This window comes from Pseudophryne corroboree, chromosome 10 (genome assembly GCF_028390025.1).
Source record: "Pseudophryne corroboree isolate aPseCor3 chromosome 10, aPseCor3.hap2, whole genome shotgun sequence".
In the NCBI taxonomy this organism is placed as follows: domain Eukaryota; kingdom Metazoa; phylum Chordata; class Amphibia; order Anura; family Myobatrachidae; genus Pseudophryne; species Pseudophryne corroboree.
The window spans coordinates 354,196,372-354,219,582 of NC_086453.1; the positions used below are offsets into that span (position 1 = coordinate 354,196,372).

The 23,211-nt window shown below is 45.0% G+C and overlaps 1 protein-coding gene across 1 annotated transcript in view; it reads left to right on the plus strand.

The window, feature by feature from the left end:
• The first annotated feature begins 980 nt into the window (after positions 1-980).
• LOC134965359 (nicotinamide N-methyltransferase-like) overlaps positions 981-23,211 on the plus strand; it is a 50,351-nt gene continuing 28,120 nt past the window's right edge. Inside the window, exon 1 of the mRNA XM_063941827.1 lies at positions 981-1,131. Coding sequence (XP_063797897.1) covers positions 981-1,131 — 151 coding nt within the window. The remainder of the gene's footprint in view (positions 1,132-23,211) is intronic.

Here is a 23,211-nt window from a genome sequence, read left to right on the forward strand (position 1 = left end):
GTGTAATGCTCATTTCTTGGGGTAATGTTCATAGCTAGGGGTGTGTAATGCTAGTGCCAGGGGTAATGCTCATTGCCAGGGGTTTGTATTTCTCATTGTCAGAGGTAATGTTCGTTGTCAGGTTTAATGTTGTTGCCAGGGGTGTGTAATGCACATTGCCAGGGGTAATGCTCATTTTCAGGGGTAATGTCATTGCCATGGGTGTGTAATGCTCATTGTCATGGGTGTGTACAGTCGGTGCCAGTAAGAGCATGCCAGCTCTTCCTCCTCCCAGCCATAGTACTTTACTTGGGTGTTGGAGTTTCGTGAAATGATGCGTTGAGTCATGACATCATGACGCAAATGCATCATTCTGTGAAACTCCACCCCCGATCAGAGTACTATGACAGGGAGGAGGGGGAGCAATCTAGGGACAGGGAAAAGTGCTGCGGTGGGAGCCCTGTGCAGTCGCATGGCTCATCTGCTGCTGGAATAGCACTGCCTCCCGCAAAACACCCTCCTGCTGTCAGTCATTTAAGGTTGAGTCCTCACTGTGAGCGTCCATGCAAAAGAACTTTGGTGCACTAATAATCACTCCACTGTGTTAATATTGACATTTCGTCTGCATCTGAATCAGGCCCAATATTTGTATATGTGTTTGCGCCAGAAATATTTACACATTTTTTACATTTTTAATTATCATAATTAATTCATTTTAATTAAATCACTCAAATATTGTGCAACATTTAAATATGTAATTGAAAAATGAATATTATGATAATGTATTCTGCTTCAGGAGATGATCACACTGTCACCTGCATTCCCATGACAGTTCCTGAGGCTGATACCCCATCATGTGATAACACTGATATCCTGGTTACTGATGTATATAAATAGTTGGGTCCTGGTGAGTATACTGTATACAGATATCCTGGGCCAGTCACATATACAGTAGGAGGGAAGACGTGAGAGTCAGCCAGTCTGTGATACAGGAATACAAGATGGATTCCAGCTCATATAAATTCTATCCTGAACACGGCTTTGATTCTAGAGAACATCTGGAAACATATTTTGCTAACAAACAAGAAATGGGCTTTGGAGACGATTCGTTGAAATTTCCAATGGAATGTTTACACCGTGTTTTCAGTGAGGGTATGTACAGCAACAAAGCTATCCTAAGGGTAGGTGCATGCATGTGTGCAGTTGTGTTAGACTATATTCTCCAATGGGATAGGGACTGATATACTGTACATGACAAATATATTCTCGGCACAGTGATGCATAAAATACTCAGACTATATACATAAATAATAATAATAATAATAATAATGATACTTTATGAAGGAACTAAGATTATATATTTGCATTTTTAGATGCATTAGTAAACCTCTTCAAGTATACTGGCAAAAGCATCACTTACCTCTAAAAATACCGGTGCGGCCGGTTGCAAAATGGGTGTGGCTTCATGGGATGATCGTGGCTTTGTGAGATGGGGCGTGGCTTCCCTGAACAGGTGTGTGGCTAACCATCCCTACCCCTGTTTTTGTCACCTCAGATGTCCGGGAGATGCAGCCTGGCCCTGGAGACTGGCATTTCTTCAGTGACTGCTTCTGCATGATGACTGGTGCCAGGTTGCTGCACGTAATAATAAAGTGTAGCACCCGGCTCCTGTCACTGAGCAGGAGTCGGCACCTTGGTGTCACCCCTCGGTAGGGGACACCCGGGTGCAGGCTACAGACGCGCTCAGAGAAGGGGGGGGGTTCTGAGTACCTAGAAACCCCCCTGGATGCCATTATATATTGATGCTGCTTGTTGAATTATTCAATTTTTCTTAGCAGATCACGGGAGCTCAGGCAATTGGACAGTGTGGGAGGTTGGCCGCTGGCTGCCTAAGGCAGTTCTCGGTTGGGGCTTTGAGGAAGCTGAACACATTTCAGGGTGGCGGCAAAGTGGTTAAGCCTGAAGTCAGTGACAGCCTGTCTCCGGTCCGGTACTCTCATTGACTCTGCGGTAGACAGGTCTGTGCCACATAAATTGTGGAGACCCTGTCATTGTGGGCGATGGTAGTCTATAATATGCTGGCTGGGTGAGGCACATACTGCGCCTGGTACAGCAGCAGTTGTTTGTATGAGATTATGTAGATGTGGATATGTGTGTGTGAAGTGGTGGGGGTGGCTATGCTTTCTGTTAATGTAGCTGGAGGTGGTGTATGGATGTGTTTGTCTGTCGTGTGTGTATATATACGTAGACAGACACAGACATACATGGGGACATACATGTTTGGAAACCCACCCATGGAAATCCTGTGTTTGCCACTGGGCTGCACTCCCCTTGTGATGCAATTGGATATTGTCACATATGTGTATATAAAACTTCAGGGTAATTATTAATTGCAAAACAATTTGAAGTTTGAAATTGTATTAATAACTGAATTGTTCAATACAGTCAGGGCTGGAAGCATCATTGCTTGGAGAGTGATAACATGGAGAGGGAAAAAGTACCAGACAATAAGACCACAGACTAATTGTGTCTGTGCAGTATAGTGACTGTATATAGGGGCACACTGCACTATATACTGCTGTGTCCATCCAGATACTCCAGACTAATTGTGGCTGCTCAGTATAGTGACTGTATATAGGGGCACACTGCACTATACTCTGCTGTGTCCATCCAGAGACTCCAGACTAATTGCGGCTGTGCAGTATAGTGACTGTATACAGGGGCACAGTGCACTATACTCTGCTGTGTCCATCCAGAGACTCCAGACTAATTGTGGCTGAGCAGTATACTGACTGTATATAGGGGCACACTGCACTATACTCTGCTGTGTCCATCCAGAGACTCCAGACTAATTGTGTCTGTGCAGTATAGTGACTGTATATAGGGGCACCCTGCACTATACTCTGCTGTATCCATCCAGAGACTCCAGACTAATTGTGTCTGTGCAGTATAGTGACTGTATATAGGAGCATGCTGCACTATACTCTGCTGTGTCCATCCAGAGACTCCAGACTAATTGTGGCTGTGCAGTATAGTGACTGTATATAGGGACATGCTGCACTATACTCTGCTGTGTCCATCCAGAGACTCCAGACTAATTGTGTCTCTGCAGTATAGTGACTGTATATAGGGACATGCTGCACTATACTCTGCTGTGTCCATCCAGAGACTCCAGACTAATTGTGTCTCTGCAGTATAGTGACTGTATATAGGGGCACCCTGCACTATACTCTGCTGTGTCCATCCAGAGACTCCAGACTAATTGTGGCTGTACAGTATAGTGACTGTATATAGAGGCACACTGCATTATACTCTGCTGTGTACATCCAGAAACTCCAGACTAATTGTGGCTGTGCAGTATAGTGACTGTCAGGGCCGGTTCTAGACCTTGTGGACTCCAGGGTGAAAATTTCTTGCGGTGCCCCCCTTGGGTAAAATAGGGGCGTGGCTTCTTCATGGGGAAGGGGCATGGCCACAGTTATCTCCTTGTACTTGTTACCCCCCTGTAGCTGTATCCGCAGTAGATTTGCCCCCCTGTAGTTGTGCCCCCAGCAGCTGTACCCCCTGTAGCAGTGTCCCCAATAGTTGTGAGCACAGTAGCTGTGCCCCCAGTAGTTGTGCCCCCAGTAGCTGTGCCTCCTAGCTGTGCCCATTGTAGCTGTGTTCCCAGTAGTTGTGCCCCCTGTAGTTGTGCCCCCAGTAGTTGTGTCCCCAGTAGCTGTGCAAGTGCCCCCAGTAGTTGTGCCCCCTGTAGCTATGCCAGTGCCCACAGTAGCTGTGCCCCTTGTAGCTGTGCCAGTGCCCCCAGTAGTTTTGTCCCCAGTAGCTGTGCATGTGCCCCCAGTAGTTGTGCCCCCTGTAGCTTTGCCAGTGCCCACAGTAGCTGTGCCCCTTGTAGCTGTGCAAGTGCCCCCAGTAGTTGTGCCCCCTGTAGAGGTGCCAGTGCCCCCAGTAGTTGTGCTCCCTATAGCTGTGCCAGTGCCCCCAATACTTGTGCCCCCTGTAGCTGTGCCAGTACCCCAAGAAGTTGTGCCCCCTGTAGCCGTGCCGATGCCCACAGTAGCGCTGCACAGTGCACACACACACATAAAAAAACCAATACTTACCGCTCCTGCTGCGCTGCCCACCGTCTCCGGCTGCCGGCTTCTCTCTACTATGGGAGATACGTCATGACGTCTCTCCCATAGTAGCACCACACAGACACAAGGGGTCAATTGTGACTGCTAATGTCAGTCAACGACGCCGGCCGGGGATGTGGGGGATTAGTTTGCGGCTCTTGCTACGATGACGACGGCGCCCTTGGGGCAGCAGCGCCCCGGTCAAAAAGCCTGCACACTGTACTATACTCTGCTGTGTCCATCCAGAGACTCCAGACTAATTGTGGATGCGCAGTATAGTGACTGTATATAGGGGCACACTGCACTATATTCTGCTGTGTCCATCCAGAGACTCCAGACTAATTGTGAATGTGCAGTATAGTGACTGTATATAGGGGCACACTGTACTATACTCTGCTGTGTCCATCCAGAGACTCCAGACTAATTGTGGATGCGCAGTATAGTGACTGTATATAGGGGCACACTGCACTATATACTGCTGTGTCCATCCAGAGACTCCAGACTAATTGTGAATGTGCAGTATAGTGACTGTATATAGGGGCACACTGCACTATACTCTGCCGTGTCCATCCAGAGACTCCAGACTAATTGTGGATGCGCAGTATAGTGACTGTATATAGGGGCACCCTGCACTATACTCTGCTGTGTCCATCCAGAGACTCCAGACTAATTGTGTCTGTGCAGTATAGTGACTGTATATAGGGGCACACTGCACTATAGTCTGCTGTGTACATCCAGAAACTCCAGACTAATTGTGCTGTGCAGTATAGTGACTGTATATAGAGACACACTGCACTATACTCTGCTGTGTCCATCCAGAGACTCCAGACTAATTGTGCTGTGCAGTATAGTGACTATATATAGGGACACACTGCACTATAGTCTGCTGTGTACATCCAGAAACTCCAGACTAATTGTTTCTGTGCAGTATAATGACTGTATTAAGGGGCATGCTGCGCTATACTCTTCTGTGTCCATCCAGAAACTCCAGACTAATTGTGGCTGTGCAGTATAGTGACTGAAGAGAGGTGCACACTACACTATACTCTGCTGTGTCCATCCAGAAACTCCAGACTAATTGTAGCTGTGCAGTATAGTGACTGTATATGGGAATGCCGTGCTATACTCTGCTGTGTCCATCTAGAGTCTCCAGACTAATTGTGGCTGTGCAGTATAGTGACTGTATATGGGAATGCTGTGCTATACTCTGCTGTGTCCATCTAGAGTCTCCAGACTAATTGTGGCTGTGCAGTATAGTGACTGTATATGGGAATGCCGTGCTATACTCTGCTGTGTCCATCTAGAGTCTCCAGACTAATTGTGGCTGTGCAGTATAGTGACTGTATATGGGAATGCTGTGCTATACTCTGCTGTGTCCATCCAGAGACTCCAGACTAATTGTGGCTTTGCAGTATAGTGACAATTTATTTGGGCACACTACGCTATACTCTGCTGTGTCCATCCAGAGACTCCAGACTAATTGTGGCTGTGCAGTATAGTGACTGTATATAGAGGCATGCTGCACTATGCTCTGCTGTGTTCATCCAGAGACTCCAGACTAATTGTGGCTGTGCAGTATAAAGACACACTACGTTATACTCTGCTGTGTCCATCTAGAGACTCCAGACTAATTGTGGCTGTGCAGTATAGTGACTGTATATGGGAATGCTGTGCTATTATCTGCTGTGTCCATCTAGAGTCTCCAGACTAATTGTGGCTGTGCAGTATAATGACTGTATATAGGTGCACGCTGCACTATACTCTGCTGTGTCCATTCAGAGACTCCAGACTAATTGTGGCTGTGCAGTATAGTGACTGTATATGGGAATGCTGTGCTATACTCTGCTGTGTCTATCTAGAGTCTCCAGACTAATTGTGGCTGTGCAGTATAATGACTGTATATAGGGGCACACTGCACTATACTCTGCTGTGTCCATCCAGAGACTCCAGACTAATTGTGGCTTTGCAGTATAGTGACAATTTATTTGGGCACACTACGCTATGCTCTGCTGTGTCCATCCAGAGACTCCAGACTAATTGTGGCTGTGCAGTATAGTGACTGTGTATAAAGGCACGCTGCAATATACTCTGCTGTGTCCATCCAGAGACTCCAGACTAATTGTGGCTGTGCAGTATATTGACTGTATATAAAGACACACTACACTATACTCTGCTGTGTCCATCTAGAGTCTCCAGACTAATTGTGGCTTTGCAGTATAGTGACTGTATATGGGAATGCTGTACTATACTCTGCTGTGTCCATCTAGAGTCTCCAGACTAATTGTGACTGTGCAGTATAATGACTGCATATAGGGGCACCCTGCACTATACTCTGCTGTGTCCATCCAGAGACTGCAGACTAATTGTGGCTGTGCTGTATAGTGACTGTATATGGGCATGCTGCGCTATTCTCTGCTGTGTCCATCCAGAAACTCCAGACTAATTGTGGCTTTGCAGTATAGTGACAATTTATTTGGGCACACTACGCTATGCTCTGCTGTGTCCATCCAGAGACTCCAGACTAATTGTGGCTGTGCAGTATAGTGACTGTATATAGGGGCACACTGCACTATACTCTGCTGTGTCCATCCAGAGACTCCAGACTAATTGTGGCTTTGCAGTATAGTGACAATTTATTTGGGCACACTACGCTATGCTCTGCTGTGTCCATCCAGAGACTCCAGACTAATTGTGGCTGTGCAGTATAGTGACTGTATATAAGGGCACGCTGCACTATACTCTGCTGTGTCCAGGGCTTAAAGTGGTCCTGGAGAGGTGGGGGAACTCATCTCCCGCATGACCCCTCCCGCTTAGCGCGCGCCAAAGGCGCGCGCCCCAAAAGGGGGTGTGGTCTCATAAGGAAGGGGCATGGCCACACAAAAGTACCCCCAATTCAAAATACTGTCTTACAGTAGCACAATCTTCTGGGGGCTGGGCACTATGGTCAGCTAGCAGCCTGGGGATGGAGAAGGCAGTAGCGGTTACCTTCACAGTGTGGTGCTCTACATGGCTGTGTACCTGGTGTAATGGTCGGAACGGCCCTGAGTACATTGCTTGTAATTAATATTACACCACACAGTAGGATTATACGAGCAAGCAAGCCTAACTCTACTACTATGACCCTGCACAGTGGCTGCAACAGATGTCCCACAGGCAGCTAACTAGCTCCAGTATACTGCCCACCCTATGAATATTGCTTTTGGAGCTACTAGCATTTACTTGAATTAATTCAAAATCTGCAAACCTGCTTCACTATCCAGTTCATGTGACGCAGTAAAGAAGAGAAAAGTGGAGGTGTGCTGTGAAAAAGGAGGGAGAGAAGAACACATACAATATACACACAGACACACATTGGAATTGTGGAGGAAAAAGAAGAGGCTAGAATATAGGAAACAGAATGGCAGGCAGAGAGAGAAGGGAGTGTGCCAGTCAGAGTGAAGAGGTGTGCTGTGTGGGCACTGCCACTCTTACCTTAGCAGTTGCCAGGATGATCCTTTTCTTGAGACCAGGCTCATGCAGCTGGCGCTCTGCTCCTCGGTCCTCAGGTTCAACATGCTGGCACATGGGGGTGGTGACTTTGCTGGGCTGTGTGCGGGGAGCTGTCGCTGGGTGGGCTGCGTGTGGCGTTTTCCTGGCTGTGGGCTGGTAAAGGGGTGTCCCAGCCGCTTGTAACTGCTGCCGTGTAAAGAGGCTGCTGCTGCCCCCAGCCAGGAGAGCAGGGACGCGACGGACTTAACGCCACTGCTCCTCCTGTAAAGGATCCGGACATCCATGCCTAACAAATGGCAGCGGAGGCGCTCTGCACAGTGCAGTCCTCTACGCCGCTGCGTACGCCGCATAATGGTCGGGCCGGCCCTGGGTGAGCTGCTCTGATCTCCCTAGCATGCCTCACCCAGGGAAGAGCTGATACAGTGACCAGAAGCCGCCGCACTTTGAATCTGGCGCCGATTGTGCGCCATTCACGGCACCCGGACCGCCAGCTAATGAGAAGCTGCCACTTGGCAGCTTCTCATTGGCTGGCGGTCCGCGAGCCGTGATTGGCTCACACCAGACTTTGAAAAAGCTGCCTCTTCTTTAGATTGGTGCTGCAGCCCGTCCGCGAGCCGGGATTGGCTGGCGGCTGCACCCAACTTCACAAAGCAGCAGGGACCTGATGCTGTGGCCGGGCGGAGGCGGAACTGGTTCCGCCTGCAATTAGAGGTGACGGAACGCAGTTCCGCCCCGTTCCGGCCCACTTTAACCACTGGCTGTGTCCATTCAGAGACTCCAGACTAATTGTGGCTTTGCAGTATAGTGACAATTTATTTGGGCACACTACGCTATGCTCTGCTGTGTCCATCCAGAGACTCCAGACTAATTGTGGCTGTGCAGTATAGTGACTGTATATAGGGGCACGCTGCACTATACTCTGCTGTGTCCATCCAGAGACTCCAGACTAATTGTGGCTGTGCAGTATATTGACTGTAAATAAAGACACACTACGCTATACTCTGCTGTTTCCATTCATAGGCTCCAGACTAATTGTGGCTGTGCAGTATAGTGACTGTATAGGGGCACACTGCACTTTACGCTGCTGTTTTAGCTGTCTGTGTCCAACCAGAGCCTCCAGACTAATTGTGGCTATGCAGTATTATGACTGTGTATATATAGAGGCATGCTTCCTGGTGGTGTGTGTTGCGCTTTACTCTGCTGTATTTGCTGTTCTTTACTTTAGCCTTGTGATCTGCACAGTTTTAACTGAAATTAAGTTTAAAAATATAAAATTGTAAAATATGTTTACTGTTTGGTGCGCATTACCCTGGTGCGCTTAGTTCACATGCATATATTAGCCCTGTGATCCATACAGTTTGAACAGATCTGTAAGTTAAAAAATAGAAAAAGCAAACAATATATTTATTGTTTGTACTGTTTGCTGCGCTTTCCCTAGTGCACTTTATTCATGTGCATCTATAAGCCCTTTGATTCACACTTTTCGAACCGGACTGCAAGTTAAAAAATAAAAAATGAGACCAGATTCGTATATTCCTGGCACTGATCAAATGTTCAATAAAACTCAGTACCTGCAGCTCACAGTTGAGGGAGTTACTCGTCTCCCTTAAATTAGACAAAAAGAAAAAGAAATTTGAAAGCGCTAGTATTCAGTTAAAAAAAAATATTTTTATATTTAAAATATGTCTATCCTTCCAATGTGTAAATAGATACTGTATATATATATCTCTCAATATACCAATAAAGACCAACCATACAAGCTAAACTATACATACAGTTTATCACAAATTCTTCTCTTGTGGCACATATACAGGGCTATTTGCATAGGTATCTTCGCAGATCATATTTCTTCTATATGTCGAGATTATTGGAAATGATCAATCTTAGATTTTAATTTCTAGTCCATAGTTATACACATGCAAATATGCTCCAATAACACTTTCATTTTTAAAGTCACATGTACAGTATACTGTATATATTTTTCTATGCAATTTATTTTTTTAAATCTGTGGATGTTTTTCCCACAACTAATCAGTTATGGGAAAAAGGTGCGACACCCAAAAGCAGTTTTTCTATATAGATCCAAAACAACATTTAACTTTTCAAATGTATAAACTTTCGGTTTCGGCATGGTGTAGTAAGCAGCAGCTCCTGTGTGCTCCTCCATTGCGTTCAGCATTACCGCTCACAGAAGCGACACCCAGACTTTGTGGCTCAGTCCTCTGCTCAGACCGCCGCCCGCTGCCTGCTCCACTCTTATCACGCTCCACACAGCATCCCCGCCGCTGCACGCCAGCAGCATGCGCCTAAGCTCCGGCAAGCATAACCGCCTACGGTTGGAACCTCCTGACTCTACGGCTCTGTCTACCGCTTAGAGCACCACCCGCTACCCGCTCCAAGCTCCAGTCCTCCTCCGGTCAGTACAACGTACCAACGGCAGCACGCCAACAGTGCGCCATGGACAAATTCCTAGGCCCGCTGGCCCCGTCCAAGATCCCGTCACCAGCGCTGCCTCTCTTTTTCAGTCTATCTTTGTGTGTATTCCCTGTCCTGGTCTTCTTTCCTCATGTTTTTCCACTCCCCCCACTACTTGCTCTCATAGGGATGCGATATAACAAAATACTTTTATTTTGCTAGATGTTGTATTTTTCCTTTCCTAGGTATGGCTACTATTAGAATATGTACTTTAAATGTAGATGGTATTAATACACCAGATAAGAGACGCAAAATTCTATCTTATGTGAACAAAAATCGCATTGATATTGCATGTTTACTAGTGATGAGCGGGTTCGGTTTCCGAGAAACCGAACCCCCCCGAACTTCACCCTTTTTAGACGGGTCCGAGCCATACTCGGAATCTCCCGTATGGCTCGGTTAACCCGAGCGCGCCCGAACGTCATCATCCCGCTGTCGGATTCTCGCGAGATTCGGATTCTATATAAGCAGCCGCGCGTCGCCGCCATTTTCACACGTGCATTGAGATTGATAGGGAGAGGACGTGGCTGGCGTCCTCTCCGTTTATATAGTTATATACTACACAGTTGATCTGATTGCTTAGCTTATTGTGGGGAGGATTGGGGAGCAGCTGTTAGGAGGAGTACAGTGCAGAGTTTTGCTAATAGTGACCACCAGTTTTTTATCCGTTCTCTGCCTGCAAAAAAACGCTCCATACCATATCTGTGCTCAGTGTGCTGCATGATATATCTTTGCTGAGTGCTCACACTGCTTAATTGTGGGGACTGGGGAGCAGCTATAGCAGGAGTACAGTGCACAGTTTTGCTGACAGTGACCACCAGTATACGTTTGTCTGCCTGAAAAACACTCCTGTGGTGTCTTTTTTTTTTATACTATAAACGCAGTCTGCTGACAGTGTCCACCAGGTCCATTATACTGTATATAGCAGTACGGTACGCCACTGCTGTACCTACCTCTGTGTCGTCACTCGTCGTCCATAAGTATACTATCCATCGATCTACATTGTATACCTGTGGTGTCTTTTTTTCTTTATACTATAAACGCAGTCTGCTGACAGTGTCCACCAGGTCCATTATACTGTATATAGCAGTACGGTAGGCCACTGCTGTACCTACCTCTGTGTCGTCACTCGTCGTCCATAAGTATACTATCCATCCATCTACATTGTATACCTGTGGTGTCTTTTTTTTTTATACTATAAACGCAGTCTGCTGACAGTGTCCACCAGGTCCATTATACTGTATATAGCAGTACGGTAGGCCACTGCTGTACCTACCTCTGTGTCGTCACTCGTCGTCCATAAGTATACTATCCATCCATCTACATTGTATACCTGTGGTGTCTTTTTTTCTTTATACTATAAACGCAGTCTGCTGACAGTGTCCACCAGGTCCATTATACTGTATATAGCAGTACGGTAGGCCACTGCTGTACCTACCTCTGTGTCGTCACTCGTCGTCCATAAGTATACTATCCATCCATCTACATTGTATGCCTGTGGTGTCTTTTTTTCTTTATACTATAAACGCAGTCTGCTGACAGTGTCCACCAGGTCCATTATACTGTATATAGCAGTACGGTACGCCACTGCTGTACCTACCTCTGTGTCGTCACTCGTCATCCATAAGTATACTATCCATCCATCTACATTGTATACCTGTGGTGTCTTTTTTTCTTTATACTATAAACGCAGTCTGCTGACAGTGTCCACCAGGTCCATTATACTGTATATAGCAGTACGGTAGGCCACTGCTGTACCTACCTCTGTGTCGTCACTCGTCGTCCATAAGTATACTATCCATCCATCTACATTGTATACATGTGGTGCCTTTTAGTTGTGCACATTAAAATATGGAGAACAAAAATGTGGAGGTTAAAAAAATAGGGAAAGATCAAGATCCACTTCCACCTCGTGCTGAAGCTGCTGCCACTAGTCATGGCCGAGACGATGAAATGCCATCAACGTCGTCTGCCAAGGCCGATGCCCAATGTCATAGTACAGAGCATGTAAAATCCAAAACACAAAAGATCAGTAAAATGACCCAAAAAAATCAAAATTAAAAGCGTCTGAGGAGAAGCGTAAACTTGCCAATATGCCATTTACGACACGGAGTGGCAAGGAACGGCTGAGGCCCTGGACTATGTTCATGGCTAGTGGTTCAGCTTCACATGAGGATGGAAGCACTCATCCTCTCGCTAGAAAAAAGAAAAGACTTAAGCTGGCAAAAGCACAGCAAAGAACTGTGCGTTCTTCGAAATCACAAATCCCCAAAGAGAGTCCAATTGTGTCGGTTGCGATGCCTGACCTTCCCAACACTGGACGGGAAGAGCTTGCGCCTTCCACCATTTGCACGCCCCCTGCAAGTGCTGGAAGGAGCACCCGCAGTCCAGTTCCTGATAGTCAAATTGAAGATGTCAGTCTTGAAGTACACCAGGATGAGGAAATGGATGTTGCTGGCGCTGGGGAGGAAATTGACAAGGAGGATTCTGATGGTGAGGTGGTTTGTTTAAGTCAGGCACCCGGGGAGACACCTGTTGTCCGTGGGACGAATATGGCCATTGACATGCCTGGTCAAAATACAAAAAAAAACAGCTCTTCGGTGTGGAATTATTTCAACACAAATGCGGACAACAGGTGTCAAGCCGTGTGTTGCCTTTGTCAAGCTGTAATAAGTAGGGGTAAGGACGTTAACCACCTCGGAACATCCTCACTTATACGTCACCTGCAGCGCATTCATCATAAGTCAGTGACAAGTTCAAAAACTTTGGGCGGAAGCAGTCCACTGACCACTAAATCCCTTCCTCTTGTAACCAAGCTCCCGCAAACCACACCACCAACTCCCTCAGTGTCAATTTCCTCCTTACCCAGGAAAGCCAATAGTCCTGCAGGCCATGTCACTGGCAAGTCTGACGAGTCCTCTCCTGCCTGGGATTCCTCCGATGCATCCTTGAGTGTAATGCCTACTGCTGCTGGCGCTGCTGTTGTTGCTGCTGGGAGTCGATCGGCATCCCAGAGGGGAAGTTGGAAGACCACTTGTACTACTTCCAGTAAGCAATTGACTGTCCAACAGTCCTTTGTGAGGAAGATTAAATATCACAGCAGTCATCCTGCTGCAAAGCAGATAACTCAGGCCTTGGCAGCCTTGGCGGTGAGAAACGTGGTTCCGGTATCCATCGTTACTTCAGAGCCAACTATAGACTTGATTGAGGTACTGTGTCCCTGGTACCAAATACCATCTAGGTTCCATTTCTCTAGGCAGGCGATACCGAAAATGTACACAGACCTCAGAAAAAGAGTCACCAGTGTCCTAAAAAATGCAGTTGTACCCAATGTCCACTTAACCACGGACATGTGGACAAGTGGAGCAGGGCAGACTCAGGACTATATGACTGTGACAGCCCACTGGGTAGATGTATTGCCTCCCGCTGCAAGAACAGCAGCGGCGGTACCAGTAGCAGCATCTCGCAAATGCCAACTCGTTCCTAGGCAGGCTACACTTTGTATCACCGCTTTCCAGAATACGCACACAGCTGAAAACCTCTTACGGCAACTGAGGAAGATCATCGCAGAATGGCTTACCCCAATTGGACTCTCCTGGAGATTTGTGACATTGGACAACGCCAGCAATATTGTGCGTGCATTACATCTGGGCAAATTCCAGCATGTCCCATGTTTTGCACATACCTTGAATTTGGTGGTGCGGGATTATTTAAAAAACGACAGGGGCGTGCAAGAGATGCTGTTGGTGGCCCGAAGATTTGCGGGCCACTTTCGGCGTTCAGGCACCACGTACAGAAGACTGGAGCACCACCAAACACACCTAAACCTGCCCTGCCATCATCTGAAGCAGGAGGTGGTAACGAGGTGGAATTCAACCCTCTATATGCTTCAGAGGATGGAGGAGCAGCAAAAGGCCATTCAAGCCTATACATCTGGCCACAATATAGGCAAAGGAGGTGGAATGCACCTGTCTCAAGCGCAGTGGAGAATGATTTCAACGTTGTGCAAGGTTCTGCAACCCTTTGAACTTGCCACACGTGAAGTCAGTTCAGACACTGCCAGCCTGAGTCAGGTCATTCCCCTCATCAGACTTTTGCAGAAGAAGCTGGAGACATTGAAGGAGGAGCTAAAACAGAGCATGTGGGACTTGTGGATGGAGCCCTTCATTCGCTTAACCAGGATTCACGGGTGGTCAATCTGTTGAAATCAGAGCACTACATTTTGGCCACCGTGCTCGATCCTAGATTTAAAACCTACGTTGTATCTCTCTTTCTGGCAGACACAAGTCTGCAGGGGTTCAAAGACCTGCTGGTGAGAAAATTGTCAAGTCAACAGCTCCTCCTTCACATTCTCCCGCAACTGGGGGTGCGAGGAAAAGGCTAAGAATTCCGAGCCCACCCGCTGGCGGTGATGCAGGGCAGTCTGGAGCGAGTGCTGACATCTGGTCCGGACTGAAGGACCTGCCAACGATTACTGACATGTCGTCTACTGTCACTGCATATGATTCTCTCACCATTGAAAGAATGGTGGAGGATTATATGAGTGACCACATCCAAGTAGGCACGTCAGACAGTCCGTACATATACTGGCAGGAAAAAGAGACAATTTGGAGGCCCTTGCAGAAACTGGCTTTATTCTACCTTAGTTGCCCTCCCTCCAGTGTGTACTCCGAAAGAGTGTTTAGTGCCGCTGCTCACCTTGTCAGCAATCGGCATACGAGGTTACTTCCAGAAAATGTGGAGAAGATGATGTTCATTAAAATTAATTATAATCAATTCCTCCGTGGAGACATTCACCAGCAGCAATTGCCTCCAGAAAGTGCACGGGGACCTGAGATGGTGGATTTCAGTGGGGATGAATTAATAATCTGTGAGGAGGGGGATGTACACAGTGAAAGGGGTGATGAATCTGATGATGATGATGGCTCTGTAGAGCCAGTTTGTGCAAGGAGAGATTGATTGCTTCTTTTTTGGTGGGGGCCCAAACCAACCAGTCATTTCAGTCACAGTCATGTGGCAGACCCTGTCGCTGAAATGATGGGTTCGTTAAAGTGTGCATGTCCTGTTTATACACCATAAGGGTGGGTGGGAGGGCCCAAGGACAATTTCATCTTGCACCTCTTTTTTCTTTAATTTTTCTTTGCATCATGTGCTGTTTGGGGACAATTTTTTTGAATTGCCATCCTGTCTGACACTGCAGTGCCACTCCTAGATGGGCCAGGTGTTTGTGTCGGCCACTTGGGTCGCTTATCTTAGTCACACAGCTACCTCATTGCGCCTCTTTTTTTCTTTGCATCATGTGCTGTTTGGGGAGTATTTTTTTGAAGGGCCATCCTGCGTGACACTGCAGTGACACTCCTAGATGGGCCAGGTGTTTGTGTCGGCCACTAGGGTCGCTTAGCTTAGTCACACAGCTACCTCATTGCGCCTCTTTTTTTCTTTGCATCATGTGCTGTTTGGGGAGTATTTTTTTGAAGGGCCATCCTGCGTGACACTGCAGTGCCACTCCTAGATGGGCCAGGTGTTTGTGTCGGCCACTTGTGTCACTTAGCTTAGTCACACAGCGACCTTGGTGCGCCTCTTTTTTTCTTTGCATCATGTGCTGTTTGGGGAGTATTTTTTTCAAGTGCCATCCTGTCTGACACTGCAGTGCCACTCCTAGATGGGCCAGGTGTTTGTGTCGGCCACTTGTGTCGCTTAGCTTAGCCATCCAGCGACCTCGGTGCAAATTTTAGGACTAAAAATAATATTGTGAGGTGTGAGGTGTTCAGAATAGACTGGAAATGAGTGGAAATTATGATTATTGAGGTTAATAATACTATGGGATCAAAATGACCCCCAAATTCTATGATTTAAGCTGTTTTTTAGGGTTTTTTGAAAAAAACACCCAAATCCAAAACACACCGGAATCCGACAAATAAATTTCGGTGGGGTTTTGCCAAAACGCGTCCGAATCCAAAACACGGCCGCGGAACCGAACCCAAAACCAAAACACAAAACCCGAAAAATTTCCGGTGCACATCACTAATGTTTACAGGAGACGCACTTGGTTCTACAGGAAACTAAAAAACTGCAAATTCTGAATTGGTCTTTATTGGGAGCAGTGTCATTCAATTCGAAATCCTGCGGTTGTTTTAGCGAGACGATCTCTTTCCATTCAAGTTCTGTCAGTGGATGCTGACCCAGAAGGCAGATATGTATTTATACGTTTCAAGATGGTTAGTAAACATTATCACATATGTAACGTATACGCACCTAACTCTTATAAAAAAAAAACTTTTTCACCTCACTTCTGACTAAATTATATAATTGTGACTTTTCCTCATTAATTCTCTGCGGTGATCTTAATCTGATCTCCTCTTTATATTTAGATAAATCACACTATAACAGTCGGTCTAGGCCCCTCCCCAAAATGGGTATTCCTTGGTTAGCAAAGAGACTTAATCTCATAGATGCATGGGGAGCACTGAATCCAACCGAAAAAGAATTGACCTGCCTTTCCATGGTTCATAACACCTGGTCCCGTATCAACTATATCCTGGTTGCTTCCCTGCTCTTTCCCAATATCCATCAAGCCACCATTGAACCGATATCTATCTCGGATCATGGGATGGTATGGGTTGAATTGACTTATTCATTTGAAAAAACGTCCTCCTTTATGGAAATTCCCTTCACATTTAGCGAAATCATATGGTTTTAAACATAAATGTGATGATGTATGGGAGAATTTTCGATTGAATAACTCTGCACATGAGACGGATAATCCTTCCCTTTTTTGGCAAACTGCTAAGACGGTTCTGAGGGGTGAAACGATCTCTTATAACTCCCATTTTAAGAAGTATATTAATCAGGCATACTTGGAAAAGCAAAGCAAACTGTCGCAGCCTATCAGGCTTTTAAATTGAATCCTAATACTGAAAACTAAACTGCTTATCTCATGGACAAAACTACCTTTAATGATCTTTTGCAACTGGCAGGGGATAGGTATCATTTTAATGTGAGTTACAAGTTTCACCATTTTGGGAACAAAATGAGTAAGCTTCTTACCTCATTATTGCTGAGATCTAGGAAACCGATGGTTGTCCATCCCCTACAAAAGCCAGATAGCTCCCTTTCCTCTTCTAATGTGCAAATTGCAGAGGTTATGTGTGATTATTATATATCTTTATATTCGCCACCTGACTCGAGGGATACTTTATCTTCTCATGATATCTACTCCCCAAAATTCTGGCATAATATACCTGTACCCCAAGTGCCTGTTGAATTGATATTTTCTGACATCCCCTATTACGATAGCTGAAATCTCAGGGACTATGAAACGACTTAAGCCCTGTAAAGCCCCAGGACTAGATGAATATACGAACAAATTTTACAAACTAATGTCTCCAAAGGTGTGTTCGACTTTGCAGGCTGTTTTTAACCAAATTATGACCAAGGGGATTCTTCCTGATAGATTTACAGATGCTGTGATTAAAGTCCTGCCTAAAGCAGGCAGAGATCTTTCCTTACCAGGCTCTTACAGGCCGATCTTGCTACTAAATGTAGTCTTTAAAATTTTTACCTCTATTCTAGCACAGAGACTAAAACCAATTCTACCGCTTCTTATTCATAAAGACCAAACAGGATTCATATCAGGCAGGCATTCGGTTGTGAATCTCAGAAGGGTCCTCCCGGTTATTCAGCATGCAAACTCGACCATCTCTTCAGATTTTCCCCCTGCTCTCATTTTGTCTATAGATGTGTAAAAGGCCTTTGACCTTTTACTATGGCCTTATTTATTTAAAACTTTGCAGAAATTTGGTTTTCCAAACTCCTTTGTGTCAATTATTCGTACTTTATACTCCTCTCCTTCCTCTTCTGTTTCTTATAATGGCTTTCTTTCTTCCCCCTTTGTATTACAGAGAGGGACGAGACAAGGCTGCCCCCTTTCCCCTCTCCTTTTTGATCTATCGATTGAGCCTTTAGCAGTAGCTATTCGTAACTCACCTCTCATCCATGGGATTAATATTGGATCACAGGTTTTGAAAATGTAACTGTTTGCTGATGACACTCTTGTTTCTAGCTGACCCAGAGAAATCGTTGCCGACATTGCTCCAACTGATTTACTCATTTGGAGAAATGGCGGGCTACAAAATCATTGTTACTAAGTTGGAACTTTTATTGTCGGGTAATTTATTTCCTTCTATACTTTTGCATTCTAATATTCCAGCTTTTAAAGTGACGCAATCCCATTTCAAATATCTAGGCATCAATATTTGCTCTGATCTTACAAATCTCTATAAAATTAATTACTCCCCTACTATATCTAATTTAGTCCTAAAACTAGAATCTTGGAAAGATTTGCCTTTGTCGCTTTTAGGCAGACTTGAGGTGATTAAGAGTATAATTTCCCCCAAAATATTTTATTTTATACAAATGCTCCCTATATCATTGACACATTCTGATATACACAAAATTGAGGCACTCTTTTAGAGATTTATTTGGCAAGGAAAAAGACCACGTATTGCCAAGCAAAAACTAAAATCCCCTAAAGCGGAAGGTGGTTTTGCATCTCCTGACATACAGGCAAACTCCTTGGTGGTCCATTTTTGATATATTATTGACTGGCTTTTATGCACATCACGATATATTGATTCTGACTTAGAAATGGCAATATTTTCCCTATACTCCCCTAGAGCCTTAGTACACTTGCACCCAGCTCAGGTTCCCTCTCAAATAAAGGGACATATTTTATACAAGGACACCTTTGCCGCATGGATTGCAATTAATAAACAATGTCATAGTGATCCCCGTTTCTCCCAATATATTCCGTTATGGGGCAACCCTGCATTCCCCCATCACTGCATAACACCGCGTACTCCCTCTGGAAAGAGAAAGGTCTCAATTCTTTTCATAAAGTTTTCGATCCTGGAGGGGTATTCTACTCCTTTTCGGATTTATGTCAAAAATTTGACCTATCTACACGCCACATGTATATGTACTTCCAGGTGCGTCACTTTGTACTTTCTTCTGTATCCAAAGTCCATCAAGGAGATCCACATAGCACAACCCCTGCTTCTAATGCTATTGACACTCTCCTTCAATCTTCCCAAAAGCGTCCATATAAAGTGAAAGATATTTATTCTATTCTGCTCTCTTGCTTACCTATTGTACAATGGGAAAATGTATTCTAAAAATGGAAAAATTATATACCTACTTTGTTAAGCATTACTGATATTACGAAACCGTGTGAGAGGTCTCTAAAATTTTTGTCGTCAGCATATTTTCAAGAAGTTGATTTAAAATTTATCCATAGAGCATACATTTCCTCATCTCAACATTGTCATACTGTATGTTGCTCTCTGAATCAGGTGAATGCCTAAAATGTGGAAAGTCCTAAACAACAGTTATACATTGCGTATGGGAATGTAGGAAAATTAGACGTTTTTGGTGTAAACTTCTTGCTTATGTTAACCATTTCCTCGAATATATTTCCGGATCAATTAGCATGTCTTACTCTTAATTTTAAAAACTTGAAGCTTAATCTGGAAAGCTTTCCCCTTCTTAGTATTATTCTTACACTTGGCAAAAAATGCATTCTGATTAGATGGGTTAAACTCTCAGCTCCATCCATTGTGGAAGTACAGCACAAATTGTTGCAACTGCTGTACTATGATAGAAAAACGGTATTAACGTCAACTTCTTTTAGCACACAAAATGTCTCCCTAAAATGGAGTCCTTTTCTTGAAACTTTAGACCCCTCTATCAAACGACATATCTTGAAAATGCTAGACTGTAATTTGTCTTCCTATGAATCACATGCAGGTGTATAAATAGCCTTACTATATTTTGTATACATTTTTATTCTCACCTCTATCTGGCATTCTAGATGGTTTTAATTAGTGTTATAGGCTGGCCTTAACACTTCTTTTTATCCCTTTTCTTCCTTCCCTCCTCCTCCCTCTTGTGTTACCCATTCACAATACCTTTTATTACATGTTTTTTTGTCTTCTTATTCTTTACCTATAGGTAACGTGTGGAAATGCTTTATTTTATGCTTTTTAGGAGCGGTCTCTTTAATAATTGGTTGACAGTCCTTTTTACGAGAGATACTCTCTTGATTTTAGAGGTTAAATCACCCTTTTTGTCATATTGTGATCCAGATAACATTTTCTGAGGAAATAATCTGTATTTGATGCTGTGTCATATTACCAGCTTTACCAGTTGCATTACGGTTTGATATAAGCAAAGGACTCTCTCTATACTATAGTGTCTCTGTATAAGGTTGATTTGCTTGGAGATGACTTTCTATGTATCTTATATTTTGTGTTTTCATGCAAATTTCTACTTTTTACTCTGTATAATTATTCTTGTCTACCTATGTACACAAAAAATCTCAATAAACATATTAAAAAAAAAAAAATCAAATGTATAATGTTCAAAATTGAAAAAGGCGGAAAGCATATGTTGTTAAAGCTTAAAAGCAGTGGATATGCAGCACAAAAGTCTCACAGCTGTGTTATAGTCTTTCAGCACAAACACTTTCAAGCCTCTGGTTTTACACAAAGACACACATTGCATCAAAAACCTCCACTTAGCATGTGATCCTTCTAGATAGGCATAGAAAGCTCCTGTTTGTTAGTTGCAAAAACTAAAGTTTGTCAAGACCAAAGCATCAGCAGACTTATATCATGGCCATGAGAAAAAGATATTGGGGGTCATTCCGAGTTGTTCACTCATTATATTTTTCTCGCAACGGAGCGATTAGTCGCTAATGCGCATGCGCAATGTCCGCAGTGCGACTGCGCCAAGTAAATTTGCTATGCAGTTAGGTATTTTACTCATGGCATTACGAGGTTTTTTCTTCGTTCTGGTGATCGTAATGTGATTGACAGGAAGTGGGTGTTTCTGGGCGGAAACTGGCCGTTTTATGGGTGTGTGCGAAAAAACGCTACAATTTCTGGGACAAACGCGGGAGTGGCTGGAGAAACGGGGGAGTGTCTGGCCGAACGCTGGGAGTATTTGTGACGTCAAACCAGGAACGAAACTGACTGATCTGATCGCAGTTGCCGAGTAAGTGTGGAGCTACTCAGAAACTGCTAAGAAGTGTCTATTCGCAATTTTGCTACTCTTTCGTTCGCAATTTTGATAAGCTAAGATTCACTCCCAGTAGGCGGAGGCTTAGCGTGTGCAAAGCTGCTAAAAGCAGCTTGCGAGCGAACAACTCGGAATGAGGGCCATTGGCCCTCATTCCGAGTTGTTCGCTCGCTGCTAATTTTAGCAGAATTGCTAATAGGCTAAAATCCGGCAGTTCTGCGCATGCGTATGCATCTCAGGGCGCACGCGCTAAGCAAATTTACACAAAACTATGCTATTTTACTCACAGGCGAACGAAGCTTTTTAATCGCTCTGCTGATTGACAGAAAGTGGGAGTTTCTGGGCGGAAACTGGCCGTTTTCAGGTAGTGTGCTAAAAAACTCAGGCGTGCCAGGTAAAAACGCAGGAGTGTCTGGAGAAATGGAGGAGTGGCTGTTCGGACGCTGGGCGTGTTTGTGACGTCAAACCAGGAGCTAAATGGACTGAGGTGATCGCAATCTAGGAGTAGGTCTGGAGCTACTCAGAAAGTGCAAGGAAATTGCTTTCGTTAGCAATTCTGCTAATATTAGCAGAATTGCTAATATTTCGTTAGCAATTGCTAATCTTTCGATAGCAATTCTGCTATGCTAAAATACACTAACAGAGGGCGACGGCTTTGTGTTTGCATTTCTGCTAATAGAAGCTAGCGAGCGAGCAACTTGGAATGAGGGCCATTATTTCCTTTAAAAAAATTGTGGTAATATTGCCACAAGTTTAAAATTAGAAAAAAATAAAAAATAAAATAAAATAAACTATATATATATATATATATATATATACTGTATATACTTGAGTATAAGCCGACTTTTTCAGCACTTTTTTCTGTGCTGAAAAAGCCACCTCGGCTTATACTCGAGTCAGCTTTAGGAGGGACACGGAGAGCGCAGCGCGCGTCTCTCCTGTGTCCCTCCTGCATCTCCGGCGGCGGCGGGGTCTCTGTGGTAAAGGAAGTGCACGAACCGGCACTTCCTTTAACACACGTCGCTGCCGCCGGAGACGCAGGAGGGGCACAGGAGAGCCGCGCGCTGCGCTCTCCGTGTCCCTCCTTCAGGAGACAGCGCGGGAGTGATGGAGGGTAAGTATCTAGCACTGTGGGGCATATATGGCACACCTGGCACTGTGGGGCATATCTGGCACTGTGGGGCATATCTGGCACACCTGGCACTGTGGGGCATATCTGGCACTGTGGGGCATATCTGGCACATGTGGCACTGTGGGGCATATCTGGCACTGTGGGGCATATCTGGCACATCTGGCACTGTGGGGTATATCTGGTACTGTAGGGCATATCTGGCACTGTGGGGCATATCTGGCACTCTGGGGTATATCTGGCACATCTGGCACTGTGGGGCATATCTGGCACTGTGGGGCATATCTGGCACATACGGCACTGTGGGGCATATCTGGCACATCTGGCACTGTGGGGCATATCTGGCACTGTGGGGCATATCTGGCACATCTGGCACTGGGGGGCATATCTGGCACTGTGTGGCATATCTGGCACTATGAGGTCTGTGTACGGGTAGAGCTGCATTTCCCACCCTAGGCTTATACTCGAGTCAATAAGTTTTCCCAGGTTTTTGTGGTAAAATTAGGTGCCTCGGCTTATATTCGGGTCGACTTATACTCGAGTATATACGGTATATACACTGCTCAAAAAAATAAAGGGAACACTAAAATAACACATCCTAGATCTGAATGAATGAAATATTCTTATTAAATACTTTGTTCTTTACATAGTTGAATGTGCTGACAACAAAATCACACAAAAATTATCAATGGAAATCAAATGTATTAACCCATGGAGGTCTGGATTTGGAGTCACACTCAAAATTAAAGTGGAAAAACACACTACAGGCTGATCCAACTTTGATGTAATGTCCTTAAAACAAGTCAAAATGAGACTCAGTAGTGTGTGTGGCCTCCACGTGCCTGTATGACCTCCCTACAACCCACACAAGTGGCTCAGGTAGTGCAGCTCATCCAGGATGGCACATCAATGCGAGCTGTGGCAAGAAGGTTTGCTGTGTCTGTC